This window comes from Orycteropus afer, unplaced genomic scaffold (genome assembly GCF_000298275.1).
Source record: "Orycteropus afer afer isolate SDZICR_OR568_19922 unplaced genomic scaffold, OryAfe1.0 scaffold00042, whole genome shotgun sequence".
Lineage (NCBI taxonomy): Eukaryota > Metazoa > Chordata > Mammalia > Tubulidentata > Orycteropodidae > Orycteropus > Orycteropus afer.
Window position 1 is genome coordinate 6546173 of NW_006921629.1, and position 16444 is coordinate 6562616.

The 16444-nt window shown below is 53.3% G+C and overlaps 1 protein-coding gene across 1 annotated transcript; it reads left to right on the forward strand.

Annotated features, from left to right (window-relative positions):
• Positions 1-1898: 1898 nt before the first annotated feature.
• On the forward strand, positions 1899-15795 carry FOXN1 (forkhead box N1). Its single transcript, XM_007937367.2, has 8 exons — positions 1899-2021; positions 2433-2900; positions 5260-5370; positions 7157-7287; positions 8578-8674; positions 12709-12916; positions 13141-13632; positions 15476-15795. The coding sequence occupies exons 1-8, from the start codon at positions 1899-1901 to the stop codon at positions 15793-15795; spliced, it is 1950 nt and encodes a 649-aa protein (XP_007935558.1).
• The last annotated feature ends 649 nt before the right edge of the window (positions 15796-16444 follow it).

Here is a 16444-nt window from a genome sequence, read left to right on the forward strand (position 1 = left end):
AATAAACCAAAAAAAAAAAAAAAAAAACCTACTGCCATCGAGTTGATTCCAATTCATGGCGACCTCTGTTGTGTTCCAAAGGCTATAAGGCTATATATTTTTTTTTCAATTATGATTTGGGTGAAAGTTTACAGAGCAAATTCATTCTTCATACAGCAGCTCACATACACTTTGTTTCATGACATTGACTGCAGTTCCCCACAGTGTAATAGCTCTCTTCTCACTTCCTCCCTGTGGTTACCTCTTCCTGTGTCCTTCTTTCCTATGCTTTCCTGACCCCTGAGCTATCTCCCTGTGCAAACACTGCCCTTCTGTTCTCCCATGATTGATTGTTCTAAGGAGTGTCTACCTATGTAAATGCTCACCCCATATGTCTATTGTTTGGCTGGAAGCCACAGGAGTGAGTCCAAGTCCAAACCTGAAGGATAACTAAGGGCCATAGTCTCAGGAGTGTCCCAGGCTGTATGAGGCCAGTAAACCTGGTCTTTTTTATGATTTTGAGTTTTATTCCACATTGTTCTCCCACTCTACCGAGGATCTCCTGCACTGATCCCTTTCTGAGTGGTTAACAGTGGTAGCAAGACATCATCTAGTTCTTCTGGTCCCCTGGTCATATAGGCTGAGGTTCACATGGTCCACTATTCTTTGGACTAATTGTTTCCAAGTGCCAAAGCTGTAAATCTTTACAGAAGCAGACTGCCTCATCTTTCTTCTACAGAGTGACTATTGGGTTTGAAACACCGAAGTTTTGATTAGCAGCCAAATACCTTAACTACTACACCACCAGAGCTCCTTGAGAGCTCCACCACAGTCTGACATCATGCTTCTGGGCCCTGCCAGACTGGAGGGTGAGCCCCAAGGGGACCTCATGAAGGCACCAGGCCTCCCAGTCTCCCCTGCCCCACAGAGCGTGATAATAGCCATACAAATAATAGTATTAATGAAAGCTGACATTTATCAAGCTCTTACTATGTGCTAAATACTTTCTATCTATGCACGATTTCATTTAATACTCACAGTTCTATGAAGTAGGTCCTAAGAGCTCACAAAGGAAGGGGCCATGCCTGGCTTTGAGCCTGAGTTCTCTTAACCACTCTGTTGTGCTGAAGACAGGGTTCTCCTATAATTCTAGAAGGTCTGAGAGGAAAGGGCCCTCAGACATCATCTAGTTCAAGCTTTTCAAATGGGGAAACTGAGAAGGGGCAATGGCCTGCACAAGCTCATAGGTAAGTACTGGAGTTGTCAAAATACAGGTGAAAACAGTACATGCTGGACATCATACAGTGAGCAGGTAGCATCCCCAGTGCCCACCAGGCTCATGGTGCCTCCAGGTAACTCAGGATCCCTGAAGGTCCCAGCTACACACTGTGGTCATGCTGCCGGGATAAGACCCCAAAGGTGCCACTGCAAGCCCAGCCTCCACTGAGGCTGTCACTTGCAGTCCAGCCCCCACCCCATGCCTGGCCCCTACCTGCCCCCCAGCTTCCCCCTACCCTCACTCAACAGAGTTGGCCTTCTGGGATCACATGGCCCAGCCCCATACTATAGAGACAAGGAGACTAGCCCAAGGAGACTAGCAAGGGTCTTGCTCAGGCACACCCAAGACCTCCCTCCTCCATGGGCACCTATCTGCCTCCCTTGGTTCTCCCCGCAACCCCATCTCCCCTCTCTCTCTGCCTTTCTTGCTCTTCATCTCTTGTTGTTTGTCTGTTTCCTTCTGTTTCTCTCATTTTTGTCTCCCTCCCTGAGTATCTCTTGTTCTCTCTCTGATGAGTAGCTGGAGGCAGGGTCTCAGCCCAGGGATGGGTGGGAATGGAAGTGAACCTGGGGTTGGTCACCCTTGGACTCTGGTCCTTGCTCTTATCACAGCTGGCTTTCTTCGAGGCCAGGACTGAGTGATGGTGTCGCTGCTCCCACCACAGTCTGACGTCACGCTGCCAGGCCCTGCCAGACTGGAGGGTGAGCCCCAAGGGGACCTCATGCAGGCACCGGGCCTCCCAGGCTCCCCTGCCCCACAGAGCGTAAGTATCTTGCATCTGGGCTTAGACCAAGGCCTGAGGGCTGCACAGAAAGCAGGTGTACTAGTTGGCCCCTACCCCTGGGACCTCCCAGTGTCTGTCTTGTCCCTTCCACCAGGAAGCAAGTACTCAGTGACCCCACGATCCAGAAGTGTTCAGATCCAGGCCTCTGCCTACTCCTTCATTCTGGGACTTTCCCAGGGCAGGGCTGGGTGGAGCCTCACCAGACCTAGGGCTCCCCAGGTTTAAGGGCAGGGTATCCTCATCAGACTGGGTCTTCCAAGGGCAGACTTTGTCTCCTCTATCATTTTGGGGCTCCTTAGAGCCAGCCACAGACCCCTTCACCCCAGCACAGAGTAGGGTCCTGGCCCTACCAACCTTCACTCACAGGCTCTCTACCCTCTGTCCACCCAGAAGCACGCCGGCTTCAGCTGCTCGTCCTTTGTGCCCGATGGCCCTCCAGAGAGGGCACCCTCACTGCCCCCACACAGCCCCACGGTTGCATCACCAGGCCCCGAGCAAGTGCAGGGCCACTGCCCAACTGCCCCCAGCCTGGGCCCCTTCCGGCTCTCACCCTCGGACAAGTACCCCAGTGCCTTCGGCTTTGAGGAGGGCACAGCAGGCAGCCCCGGACGCTTCCTCAAGGGCAGCCAGGTGCCCTTCCACCCGTACAAACGGCATTTCCATGAGGACGTCTTCTCTGAGGCCCAGACTGCCCTGGCCCTCGATGGACACTCCTTTAAGACCCCAGGGCCACTGGAGGCCTTCGAGGAGATCCCCGTGGATGTGGGGGATGCCGAGGCTTTCCTGCCTGGCTTCTCAGCAGAGGCCTGGTGCAATGGGCTCCCCTACCCCAGCCAGGAGCACAGTCCCCAAGTCCTGGTGAGTACCAGTAGCCAGTGGGCATCCCACCTACCCCCTTTCCCAGCAACCTGGAAAGAGATCAAACGCTTTGTTTTCCCTTTCCAGACTTTCTGCTCAGGGTCAGTGTGCGCCAATGCAGCAGCAAGCTCAGAGAGTTGGGGCCTCTCGGCTTTGTGCTGGGCCTCCAGGTCAGCTGGGGAGGGCATGCTGGCCAGGCTCAGCACCGAGGGAGCAAGATGGGGGAGGCGGGTCAGGCTACAGAAGCTGGCAGCTGCCCAGAGGCTTCTGAGTCAGGATTCCAGTGTGTGACTTCTCTCTGTTTGTTTAAGTGTCAAGAATCCCCAGCCAGACCAACACGCCCATATGCAAATGTGAGAAGAAAAACACATTCCAGAGGCCAAAAGAAAGGCTGTAAGGAGGAGTCACAGAACATAATTTTCCCCTTTCCAGCATCAGTGCATACAGTTGAGACAGGACTAAAGCTTCCTGAGGGGCTCTTCCTGGCCTCATTCTTTGCCCAGAGTAGGGTCTGGGTATGTTCAGAGAAATATCTTGAAGATACCTTAGAAGATCAACATGTCCTTCCACACCCATACCCAAAAGCTATGTGATCTTAGGCAAGTCACTTAACCTCTCTGAGCCTTAAAAAGTAAGGTTAATAGTATCTGTGTTATAGCATTGTTGAAGAAAAAAGCTAAAGAGTGCTTTGCTTTTTGCTCCCTAGCCCTGGTTGGGGGTCCTAGAGGTGATGAATCTTGAATGGGTTCAGCCTGGGCTATACCTACTCCAATGGCCACCAGCCCTCTTCACCTCTTGATCCCAAACAGACCCCATTCCAACCCCAAGACATCCCCCAAAAAAAGCCTGTTTCCCAGGCTTGAAAGATAGAGAAGGGGTTTGGAAACCTGCTGAATGTGTCTAGGACAGGATCTTCTTCAAATTCTGGGTCCTCTGATGGTCCCTTGGGCCCCTTGAGCATGACAGTAGCCCACAGTGGATGAAGGCACCATAGTCCCAGCTGCTCTTTGACAAATGGCCACTTAATACCAGCCCCTGAGCACTCTGCTAGATGCTTCCTTTTGAGTGTCTGTTTACTCTTCACACCCACCCTCTGAAGAATCCTCACTTTGCAGATGAGGAAACAGGCTTACACAGAAGCCAAGTAACTTATCCAAGGTGTACCCCAGCCAGTAAGAGGTGAGGCAGAGAATTCAGTCCACACCCTTATCCTGTACAGTGCAGAAGAGCTCAGGCCCAGAGACCCACACCAGCTGGTGGACTGGCTGGGTGGCCTTGGGACATATCACTTCCCCTCCTTGGGCTCAGCCCCATCATCTGTCAAATGAGGGGTTTGGACACAAGTGCTCTTGGCCCTTCCAGGCCTGAGATTCTGTGATTACAACAATCTCTGCATCACCACCCCAGGGCACACCCAGAAAGAGGTCCCCGCTGACCTGACCCTCTGGGCTCAGATGCTGGTTGGGTCCCAAAGCCCCTGGTAATACCAGGCAGAGCAGTGCTCCTCCTCCAGCCTGGCTCACCATTCAGGGCCCTGTTGCTCATACGTCCTGGCCCTACTCAAGACAGGGCTCTGTCCTAGGTCCTGGGAGACTCGGTTCCATAGGAAGCCAGGGTCCGGCTATTACCACTAGCACAGCTGCAAGCTGTCTGTGCCTAGGACAAGAGAGTGTGATAGGGGTCACATAGACCTGCAACTGGGTACACTCCATGCAGGAGAGAGTGAAAGCTCTGAGTTGGGCATGGCCAGGAGATAGAGTGGAGAGGACTTGCTAGGCCATTCAGAGAGCCTACTGGAACTTCCCTGGGCTTTACAGGGGAGGAAGGAACAAGGGCTGGGGGCCATAACTGGACCAACCTGTCTGACCACTTCCTATGGTTCATCCTCCCCATCCCCACCCACTCCATGGCTCCTCAGTGGAAATTCTGGAGCTGTGCCCTGTTCAGGGTATCCTTTCCAGACCTGCTCTGAGAGGCTGGGGACTCTGAATCAGCAGGCCCTGAGCTGGGCTTGGTGAACTGAGGTCGGGCACTAGACCTGTCACAGTCGAGGAGACATCCAGCCTTCCTCCAGCCTCAGGGAGACCATTGGCAAGTCTCCCTCACTTTTCCAGATAGCCTCAGCCACTCACCTGGAGTGAAGTGGTGGGTAGAGAGCATTGTCAATTCCAGCCCCAGCTCTGCCACTAACTTGCTGTGTGCCCTTGGAAAAATCTCTGCCTCTCTCTGTTCTTTTTCCAGGAATAAGCTTTGGGGAGGAAGAGTAGGGGTTGTTTTTGTGTAAAGCAAAGGTTCAGGACATGAGAAATTGGGAAGAAAAATAAACCCCAGTCTGGTTACCTGCTTTCTCTTCCAACAGGGGTCGGAGGTCAAGGTCAAGCCCCCAGCTCTGGAGAGTGGTCCTGGGATGTACTGCTACCAGCCTCCCTTGCAGCACATGTACTGCCCCTCCCAGCCCCCTTTCCACCAGGTAGGTCTGGGGCAGGTGGGCAAGCTTGCCTGAGATCTCAGGTTATTATCCTGAGGGCTCTCCAGTGTGTGAGTGTGTATGTGAACGTGTGTGCACTGGAAGACAGGTAAGGGCAGCAGGGACCTGAACTTCATCCTGGGCCATCCAGTGTGTATGGGGGTGGAGTGGGGTAAGAGAGCGGTGGTTAATCTGAAGGGAAGCAGTTGCCCTTCTCTCAGACCAGATGGGCCTAAGTGATGTCAGACGAGACAGCCAAGCTAAGATGAAGGGAGGGACCAGAATGTGAACCATAAAGGGAGAGAGGAGGACAGCCACCACAGACGGATGGGGCAGAGAGAAAAGGAGGGTGTGGTATGACCCACAATCCCAACCCAAAATGGGAGGTGGGGGGCAGGTGGGGGCAGGAAACAAGGGACTCCATCAAGGGCTGCCACTATCTTGCTATGGACCTTGGTCCCGAATTTCCTTTCAGCCTGTAGAGGGTGGGCACCCTCTATAGCTATGGAGTTAGGGGTCCCTCCCACCTAGAATGCTCCAAGTCTCATCAGCTTCTGCCCTTTTCTCCTTCCCCCCCTCACTGCCCAGTCTCAGCTCCTCCCACATATACAGGATAATTGCCCCACACTGGCATAGGATAGAGACTCTGAAAAAGAGAAAGAATAAGCCCCAGAGCAGCCAGGCAGCTCCCAGGAGTCACCAGGCAAGACAGAGCAAGTGGCTGCCCAGCGCCGGGCTCCATCCACCTGCAGCCTGGCACTGAGACAGGCCCTGCCTGTGGAGCAGGTTCCACTCCCAGCTCTTTGGCATTGGCCCTGATCTTGCCAAAACCAGGAAGACGGGCACAGGTTGGGGGAGGGGGCAGGCTGCCTACTCTGTGAGGGGAAAGAAGGAGACCGAGGGAATTAGAGGGAACACATGAGGGCACACCCTCATTGTCAGGAGAGGAATGGCTGAAGCCATCCTGAGGCTCAGGGTCAGACCCAGGATAGAGGGTCAGCTTATCCCCAGGAACAGAGCCACAGCAAGACGAAAGGGCCACCAGACCTTAAATGGCTTCTCTAAGCCCCTTCCCTGCTTTGATACCTTCTGCATTCTGTACCCTCTCCCCAAACAAGATGGCCGCACCCAGGGCTTTATGGACTGGAGAGAGGGTGACTCAGGCACTAAGTGTCTCTCAGGTGACCTGGAAAGAGCACTTCAGCCTGGAGCAGCTGGGGGAGTCAGAGTCCCCCCCCCCCATAAAACACCATCCCTGGCACCACAGCCACTCCCTTTGCCATAAAACCACCTCATACCCCCACCTGCCCACCACCATGACCAGCCCTTTCAAAGAGCCACTGAAACTCGTAAAAGGTGGCAGTCCGTGCCCAGCAAACACCCAGGCTGGACATTCCACTTGTGGCCCAGCTGCTCCATGAGATGCAAGGGAGGCCTGGGGTGCCAGCCTGGAGGAACACAGGGGCCTAAAGCTTCCCTGCAACCCTCTAGGCCAGCCAGGTTCCTGTCCCATCACCAAGGCCACAAAAGTACTCAAAGGGCCTGAGAGGAAGGCGCTGGATAAAGGGGGCTTTGAGACTTCTGAGATCCTGAATTCAGGATCTCTTGTGAGTCGTCAGACATCTGTATCCTTGGCTTTGCAACGGGAGGATGGGAGGAGGGGGACAGGAGGTGGAGCTTTTGACCTGGGAGAGCAGATTCTAGCCTCAGCTCCCTCTCTGGAAGTAAACCAATGGGAAGAGGGGAGGAAGAGCCACCTTGGAAACCACTCTGCCCTTTGACTCTACAGTACTCACCAGGTGGTGGCGGCTACCCTGTACCCTACCTGAGCTCCTCACACTACCCATACCAGCGGATTGCCCCCCAGGCCAGCACTGAAGGGCACCAGCCTCTCTTCCCCAAACCCATCTACTCTTACAGGTACCTTTCCCTGCATTCTTGGGGTGGAAAGGGAAAAGTGGGGGAGCCTCTGGAGAAACTGAGGCATGGAACCCTCAGGGTAAAAGGGTACTGGCAGGGGTTAGAATATATACCCAATAGGCCTCCTGAGGATCCTGGAGAAGATTCCTGCATGGGGCCAGAGGGCTAGACTAGATCACCTCTGACCTCTTGTTTACCCTGAGGATCCATGTTGATGTTAGTGCCCTGGAGTGAGCCCTGAGAGTTTAGGGGGGTGCTTGTCCCCTTCCCCCTCCCCAAATACAGAGAGAAGCCAAACCTCCAAAGCTCTACAGGAAATAAATGAAGGATGAAGACTCAGTTGTTCACCATGTGGCAGATCTGATGGAACTGCTTTGTGGCTAGCTACGGTTTTAAAGGCCAGGCCAGCAGTACCCGGCCCCTCTGGGAGACCCGTCCATCTGTCCTTTCATTCATCCAACCAACAGTGACACTTGATCTATTGCGTACCAGGCCCCTATGTGGGGCCAGATCATCAGCCAGTGTGAGCTCAGGGGAAGGAAAAAGAACATAAACATCTGCCAGGAGCCCATCTGTCAGAGCAAGGGCTCGTGGGAGGTAGCATCATGTACAGAAAGGCACACGCTCAGCCCTTGGAGTCCAGGAGAATTAGGTTCAAGTTCAGGCTCTGGAATTTACTAGCTGGGAAAACTCAGGCAATTTACTTAATATTTCTGAGCCACTGTCTATTCATGTGTACATAAAGGGACAGCAATTCAGGGCTATCGGAAGAATTAAGTGAGAGACTATGGGCACGTAACAACAACAACACAGGTACTGTGCCTGGCACATTGTAGGGGTTCAAGAAACCTGAGTTCCCTCCCTTACTATCCAGCACTCACACAGATGAGTGAGGACTTCTTGTGGTAATGACAGTTCCCATGCAATGAGTGCCTTCTGTGTGTTGGGCGTCATCCTTAATCTTCCCAACTCTGAGATAGATATTACTTTCTTCACCTCAAAACTGAGAGAACATTTTCAGAGAGGTTACATACAAAGTCACACGGCTGGTGAGTGGCTAAGCCAGGATTGGCACCCAGGTCTCTCAGGTTCAACATGGATCTCTACCCCTGACTTCAGTGGATGTTCAAGCGTACTTCCTCATCTCCTCTCCTTTCGACTTCATAGAGTTTCTCACCTATTAATCCTGCAGCAGGCTACTCATCTGCCACTACTCTAGCCATGGGGGCTATGGGTGGGCTCAGAGCCTGGCCAGAGGTTCAGAATCTCAGAGGCTTTCTCTGCCTTCAGCATCCTCATCTTCATGGCCCTTAAGAACAGTAAAACTGGGAGCCTTCCTGTCAGCGAGATCTACAATTTTATGACGGAACACTTTCCTTACTTCAAGGTGAGCCCACGACCCACCCTCATCCCACCCCACCCCAAATCCCAGTCAACGGTCAACGCAGGTCTCTCTGGAGCCAAAAGATGTGGCCCTGAGATAGGAGAAGAGTTAGAATGAAAGCTAGGAGGGGCTTTGCCTCCCCACGGGTTTCCTCTTGTCTTCCTCTTCAGAAGGACAGACTTTCTGAAGAAGGGACTTCACGTGAGAAGCAGAGAGCTCAAGGTGCCCACCCAGGGCTACACAGTAGGGGGGAATCAGACCTTCTCCAGGTCTAACAGGCAATGTCAGTCCTGGTAGACTTCAAGGAGTATCTACCTACCTCAAGGAGAGAGTTTGGAAAGAAATGAGAGGCTGTCCCCACCTCTGCTCCCAGGATACTACAGAGCTGGAGGAATTTGGGTGGGAGGTGGTCAGCCAAGGTGACATGGGATTCTGGGGCCACAGAGCCCAGTTTTTCTTTCCAGGGTGAGATTAGGATCTGCCTCTATGGGCGGTGGGCTCAGCTGCAGTTCTGCCAGAAAGGGGGGTGTGGGCTTCACAGTTTTGAGTGCCCCAGGGAACTGGCTAGCTCACCTGAGCCCCCACCATGGGCAAGATCTAGTTCCTATCATCTCAAGAGCAGGTTTCTGGGGGGGCTCTCCCCAATTCCCTCCAAGCAGGACAGGCATCCTTCTCTCCAGATGAGCAAATACAATCAGAGACAGTGATCCAGCTGCCCAAGGTCACACAGCAGGTGGGATCAGTTGCTGGGTTGGGCCATTTAGCTTCACAAATCACCCACATCCCCTTCTGCACACTGCATCATTGCATCCACCCTTCACACCCTCCAGCACAGACCCCTTCTCCTGGAGATAAGAGGGAGACCTGAGTTTGTGGATGAGGAATGCTTTTCCTAGGAAGTTCAAGCCCGTCTGCTACCTCAGCAAAGGGCGGAAGCTGAGGCCAAGTAATCCAGAACTCTGCTCCACCTGCCAGTGGGTGATTCCCATGCCCACCATCCACCCAGTTGTCCTGCCTGGGGATCATCTGAGGCTAAGATTCAGGCTAGTTTGGTCTTGCTAAGCTGTATCCACTGGGGAAGGGGCAAGATGGCCAGGGTAGTCTGGCCAGAATGCCAAAGTATGGTGTTTATAGAGTCTGAAAGGGAGGGAAGAGGAAGGGAGAATTGTCTCTGATATTTGAGAAGCATTAGAGCCTACATCCAGGGCTGTCCCCCATACATTAGCAGGCCAGGGGGCAGAATGAGCCTAACACCTAGGCCTTTTGGAGGGCCCTCCAGGGCTTCAAGGGGTGGGGCCAGAGAGAGGGAAGTGAAGGCCCTGCCCTACCTCTCTCAGCTTCCCTCCCTGCCAACTCCTGGCCTGCCCCCAGCCCCTCCCTGCATCTCATCTTCCTGGCTTAATTATTTTTCCTGGGAGCTGTGTAATCCCTGTTTTATGGGGCTGAAGAGTGAAGAGGTCTAACAGCTTTTTTTTTTTTTTTGGTTCTAGTTGTTGTTCTTAGTGAGTTGCATCACTCCCACACTCCCGAGTTTACATTTGACTTCAGAGAGAAAGCATCTGTGAGGATGGGGCAGGGACCAGGTAGTGAGGCAGGCGCTGTGTGGTGAACTGGGCAGGGCCTTTAACTAGGGGATAGGGATGGAGTTTCTGTTTGATCTAGGGCTTGGCCTTCTTCTCTGGACCTCAGTTTTCCAAACTGTAAAATGGTTGATTGGACCAGTTGGCACATAAGAGTCCTTCCAACCCTGATAGTTCTCCGACCCACTTAAGGAATTGGTTCAAACATTCCCTTCCCCACCCCCCACTCCCCATTTCAAGGTCATTTTTCTGGGCAAGGACAGAGTGGACCCTGAGGTGGACAGCACTCATGCCCAAGGCAGCTGAGGTGGGTGAATTGCAGCCCCATGAATCAGGGATGTGGGATTGGAGAAGTGTCCAGCCACCGGACATAATTGCTAGTGCTGACCATCCCTCCGCCAAACAGGAAGTGGCTGGGGTGGGGGCTGTCCTGGCATCCCAAAGTCACAGATTTATGAGGCCATAAAAGGGCCCAGTGCCCATTAACTCAGCCCATGAGGCGACAGATCCTTGACTCCTTGTGGGGACTGTTGTGGGGGTTGAAGTTGAATCCCCGCCTGGCTGGTCTGATAGTTCAAGAATTCTCCCTCATGATCTGAGGAGCCTTGGGGGTCATCTTGACCAGCCTGCTGCCTGGGCCAGCTATCCCCCAACCTCCACCCTGAGGCTCCAGCAGCCCCTACCAGCAACTCGCAAGTGATGCTGGCATCAGTGCCTGGTTCTACTGGGCATGATTCAGATCTTCTGCTGCTCCCTGGGGCAAGTGAGCTGGTGAGGAGGGAGTGGCCACCCCTCATTAAGCAGCAATTTCAGGATGGAAGAGAGAGGACAAGGGGATAAGGGTGGAAGGACCCCACTGGCTAAGAGGGTCTTCTGACCACAGTCAGTACCTGCTTAGATCAGGGCTGCCACAGAGCCTAGAAGAGAGTAGGAGGTGGGTGGGCAGGAGGGGCACCCACCAGCACCCCCACCACCGCCTCTCACCCACTGAGTCAACCTAATGGTTTTTACAGCCCTCCCTGGGCACAATTACTGCACTGGTGGCATGACCAGGCCTCCTAATGGGTGTTTATTCTGTTGGCACGAGCACCCCCATCCTGAGGGCTGGCCTCCCCACCAGGGCACACCCCCCAGGGCACACTCAAGCAAACATTCCCACCCACACACTCATACGCTCATAGGTACTCACATCCCCAGAGAGACTTTCTCCCACACCCTCATCCTCAGGCCTCAGGGACACACACGTCCCCACACTCCAAGGAAGTCACAAACCCATACCCAGGAGACAGCACTCACACTAGGGAGACACACCTGGGGACATATGCACAGTCTCTCTCTGTCTCTCTGTCTCTGTTTCTCTTGTAAACCAAGCCCCAGTGTCTTAGTTTACTAGGGCTGCCATACAGAAATACCACAGGTGGATGACTTTAGCAAACACAAATTTATTTTCTCAGTTTAGGAGGCTACAAGTCCGAATTCAGAGTGCCAGCTGTAGGGAACATCTCTCTCTGCTTTGGGAAAAAAACATTATCACTTTCAACTTCTTTTCCTTGGTTCCTTGGTGATGCTCACGTGGCATCAGTCTTTTCCCATTTGGGCTTCCTTACCTCTGTGCCTAATCTCCTTTCATATCTCAAAAGTGATTGGCTTAAAACACACCCTACATAATGACCTCGGTGACATAACAAAGAAAACCCTATTCCCAAATGGTATTACATCTACAGGTAAAAAAAAAAAAAAAAAACTCACTGCCATTGAATTGATCTGACTCATAGCAACCCCTCCTTGGGTTTCCGAGGGAGTATGTCTACAGAAGTAGATTGCCTACAGGTATGGGGATAGAATTTGAAACACATATTTTGGGGGTACACAATTCAATTCATAGCACCCATAGATGCACACATATGCAATTACATAGTCACACATGTGCACATCCTAAATACTCATCCACCTCACCCATCTTTCTTTTCTCCCAAGTTTACCCCCAAAGGGGATGAGGCAGACCCAAGAAAGGGGCATTCCGTAGTCTCTTCCCAATTCCCTCTCCACAGCTGTCATAGGAGAACTCAGAGCAGGGTTGTCCACAGAGGAGTCCAAGCACAGGACTGAAGACTCAGTGAGGAGGGGCCCAACTTCAGACAGGAGATGGGCCAAGAGGTCTCTGTAGTCCCTGCCAGCGCTGTCTTCATGAATCACCTTGACAATCCTCTGAAGGGTCAGTCAGGTCAGGGATGATTGTAGGATGAAGGCAGATTGTAGGTGAAAACTTGTGGCCAAGGTTCTTGTTCACTCCTTTCTCATCACTAAAGTGTGCTGTGGGTTTAAGGAGGGAGGCCAGCCCCAGAGTCGGTGGCAGTTCTGTGCCCAGAGGGCAAAGGAGTTTTCTGGAGCCCAGGCCTAGGGCTGGCTCTGGCCAGCTGACCCAGGCCTGAATTTTTGCATGCTCTGCTCCGGCAGACAGCACCTGATGGCTGGAAGAATTCTGTTCGCCACAACCTATCACTGAACAAGTGCTTTGAGAAGGTGGAGAACAAATCAGGAAGTTCTTCTCGCAAGGGCTGCCTGTGGGCCCTCAATCCGGCCAAGATCGACAAGATGCAGGAGGAGCTGCAGAAGTGGAAGAGGAAAGACCCCATTGCTGTGCGCAAAAGCATGGCCAAGCCAGGTAGGGGAAGAGACGTGCACAGGAGGACCAGGAGGGGAGCATTGTGGAGAAGGCTGAGCAGGGGAAGTAATGAGTGAGAAAAAGGTCAGACTCCAGCCACAGAGCAGGTCTCGAGGCTGGAGACAGGGGAAACTGTGAGGAAAGGGAGGTCCCAAGTTCCTAGCATTGAGGGAACACTCATTCATCATGGCTCACGGTATTCCTTCTCTCTTCGGCCTTTTCAGAAGAGCTGGACAGCCTCATTGGAGACAAGAGAGAGAAGCTGGGCTCCCCGATGCTGGGCTGCCCACCCCCTGGGCTGGCAGCCTCAGGCCCCATCCGGCCCCTGGCACCCCCAGCTGGGCTCTCCCAGCCGCTGCACTCACTGCACCCAGTGGCAGGCCCCATTCCTGGCAAGAATCCCCTGCAGGACCTACTTGGGGGACATGCACCCTCCTGCTATGGGCAGACATACCCACACCTCTCACCAGGCCTGGCACCTCCCGGACCCCCACAGCCTTTGTTCCCGCAGCCAGATGGGCACCTTGAGCTGCGGGCCCAGCCAGGCACCCCCCAGGACTCACCTCTGCCTGCCCACACCCCACCCAGCCACAGTGCCAAGCTACTGGCTGAGCCTTCCCCTGCCAGGACCGTGCATGACACCCTGCTGCCTGACGGAGACCTTGGTACTGACCTGGATGCCATCAACCCTTCTCTCACCGACTTTGATTTCCAGGGTGAGCTGAGGGTGGGAAAGGGGAGGAAGGACAGAACTGGAGAGGTGCACCTGGCCATGTGGCCCACCCTCTCCTGGTCTCCAGGCTGCAGCCTGCTAGCTCCCAGGTTGCTGGTCACCTGAAGCAGAGAAGTCCCAAGCTGGCAGGGTGTGTCAAGCTCCCTGCCATGCAGAGCATGGGGCAAAGAGGAATGTCCTTGCCATTTCTTTCTACCTGGTACCCATGAACACATTCCAACTACCCCCACCATCAAGCCACTCTCAGCTCCACATAGGCTGGAAAGGACTTGATGTTCTACTTCATACTTGGTTGTGAGTGACTGATAGCCTGGCATTACTAGAAGCTTTTGCATCTTCCCAGAGTCCATCTTTTAATTCAACAGTAGGAGAGAGACATTCCCATGGAAGAATCTAAAGCCTCAGAGCTAGACAGGTCTGGAAGAGATTTGGGGATAAGAGTCCAGGGAGAGGTTTTATCCATTATGCTCCATCTTGCCCACTCCATTTCTGCATAGGACCAAGCCTACCTATTCCCATCTAAATTCCAGTGCACCTCCAGGCCCTGGTGCCAAACACAGGAGGCTGGAGGGCCAACCCAGGCCTGAGACCCTCTGTGGGCCCTGAGGTGGGGAATATACACAGCAGGTGAAGACAAACTACCCGTGGAACGTTCCCAATCTAGTGGAGAGACAGCCCAGGTCTTCAGAAGCTATTGTTAGAAAAGTGCAGTTAGACCTTTGCCTTAGCCCAGTCCAGAGAGAAGTGCAGGGCTCAGGCAGCCCCTAAAGAAGCTATAGACATGTGGGATAGAGTGACATTTACTTGAACCCCTAGCTCTGGTGGCATGGTGTTTAAGGCATTCTGACTGCTAACCAGAAGGTTGGTGTTCAAACCCACCGACCACTCTGCAGAAGGAAGACTGGGCAATCTACTTCCATAAAGATTTACTGCCTTATAAACCCAAAGGGGGCCACTATGAGTTGGAATCAACTCGATGGCACTGAGTTTTTATGCTGGTCCTTTTACATATGCTCTCATCTGGGCCATAAGGTCAGAGGGATTCTTAAACCCATTTTACAGACAACAGGAGCACAGAGAGGTTAAGCAATTTACTCAAGCTCATGTAGTTAGAAAGAAGGAGAGGTAGAACTGGAACCCAGATAGCTGGAGTCCAACCAAGGTTTTGTCGGGTTTCCTTCCTCCAGACTCTGCAGTCCTGATACCCAGGGCAGGAGCCCCAGGCCCTGGCCTTCATGCAGGTCACATGGCACAGACAGGGGCATCAGGTGGCTGCACTATTTATTCCTCAGTGTCAGGTGTGCTTCCTAGCTCTGCTTGTCCCATGGGCCCTGCAGTGGCGGAAGCTCAGGCAACCATGCCCAATCCACTTCATCAGGTCCAGCAATGCATTGTGGGAAGAGCCTTGCTCTGGGCTATAGATCCACCTTGCTTGGAAGCCTGGGCAAGAGCCAGATGAAGAATTCCCAGGGTCCCCTCCCTAGGCCAACCCCAGAGTGTACAGCATTTGAATCAACCCTTCCAATAGGCAGTTGTCAAATCCTTGACCCTCCCCTACAAAAAAAAAAAAAAAAAGAGAGAGAGAGAGAGAGAGAGCAACTCAGGTCACCTGAGTTTATGGCTTTCAGACTATGCTACATGGGAAAAGGAATCTGAGGTTCAGAGGGCTTCAGGAATTGCCTGAGTTCATACAACTAGTGCCAGGGTCTGTACCCCAATCAATGTTACCCCAATAACAATAGCATGTGAGAGCCATTGGGAGGGCACATAGACAGGGTTCCTTTGATGCATCCCAATGACAGCTGTTTCTCTCCTCCTCCAACCAGGAAATCTATGGGAACAGCTGAAGGATGACAGCTTGGCCCTGGACCCCCTGGTACTGGTGACCACATCCCCAACATCATCTTCTATGCCGCCACCTCTACCACCACTCCACTGCTTCCCCCCTGGGCCTTGCCTGGAAGAGACAGGCAGCGGGGCGGGTGAGCTGGCCCCACCAGGCAATGGGGGTTCTGGGGCATTGGGTGACCTGCACCTCACCACCCTCTACTCAGCCTTCATGGAGCTGGAGCCCACGCCCCCTACAGCCCCTCCTGGCCCCTCTGTGTACCTCAGCCCCAGCTCCAAGCCCATGGCCCTGGCATGAGTTGTACTTGGCATCAGTTCCAGCTTTTGCCTAGCCCAGAAGTCCCAGCTGGCCGCCCACATTGGGCTCACCTGAAAGGTCAAAGAAGGAAAACACTGCCTGTCCCTTACACCTCTAAGCCAACTTTGTTAGCTGGCAGCAGGGAGTATAGAGGACACCACTGTAGGATGCTGCCCCTCACACATTTCTGACACCTGACGGGCCAATGCCTCATTCAGGGCCCTTGCAGAGCTCACCAACATCCGCATGTAAGCTCACGTGCACACACACACACACACACAGAATTATTCAGACATATGCCCATCTATACACCTTCTACCCAGAGGAACCAACTCTACATCACAGAGAGCCTGACTTCATTCCTGGGGTAGCTGAGAGGAGAAGGCTTTGCTTACCAAAAGCCCTAGGCCCCCAGGCCAGGTCAAAGACCATCCCAGAACCCCATTCTGACATCAGCATTCTATGTAGGCCGTCCCCCTCTAGACGTGTTCTTTCCCAGAAACTCCCTGTATTTATTCCCCCCATCTTCATCCCAACAGCCAAGGAAGGAGAGGGAGACATAGAACCTCTCCCCAAGTTGTCCCTGGGCATCCCAGGGGGCTGAGGACCTGAGACGCTGCTACTTAGCAGCACCCATCTGGCCTCCCCC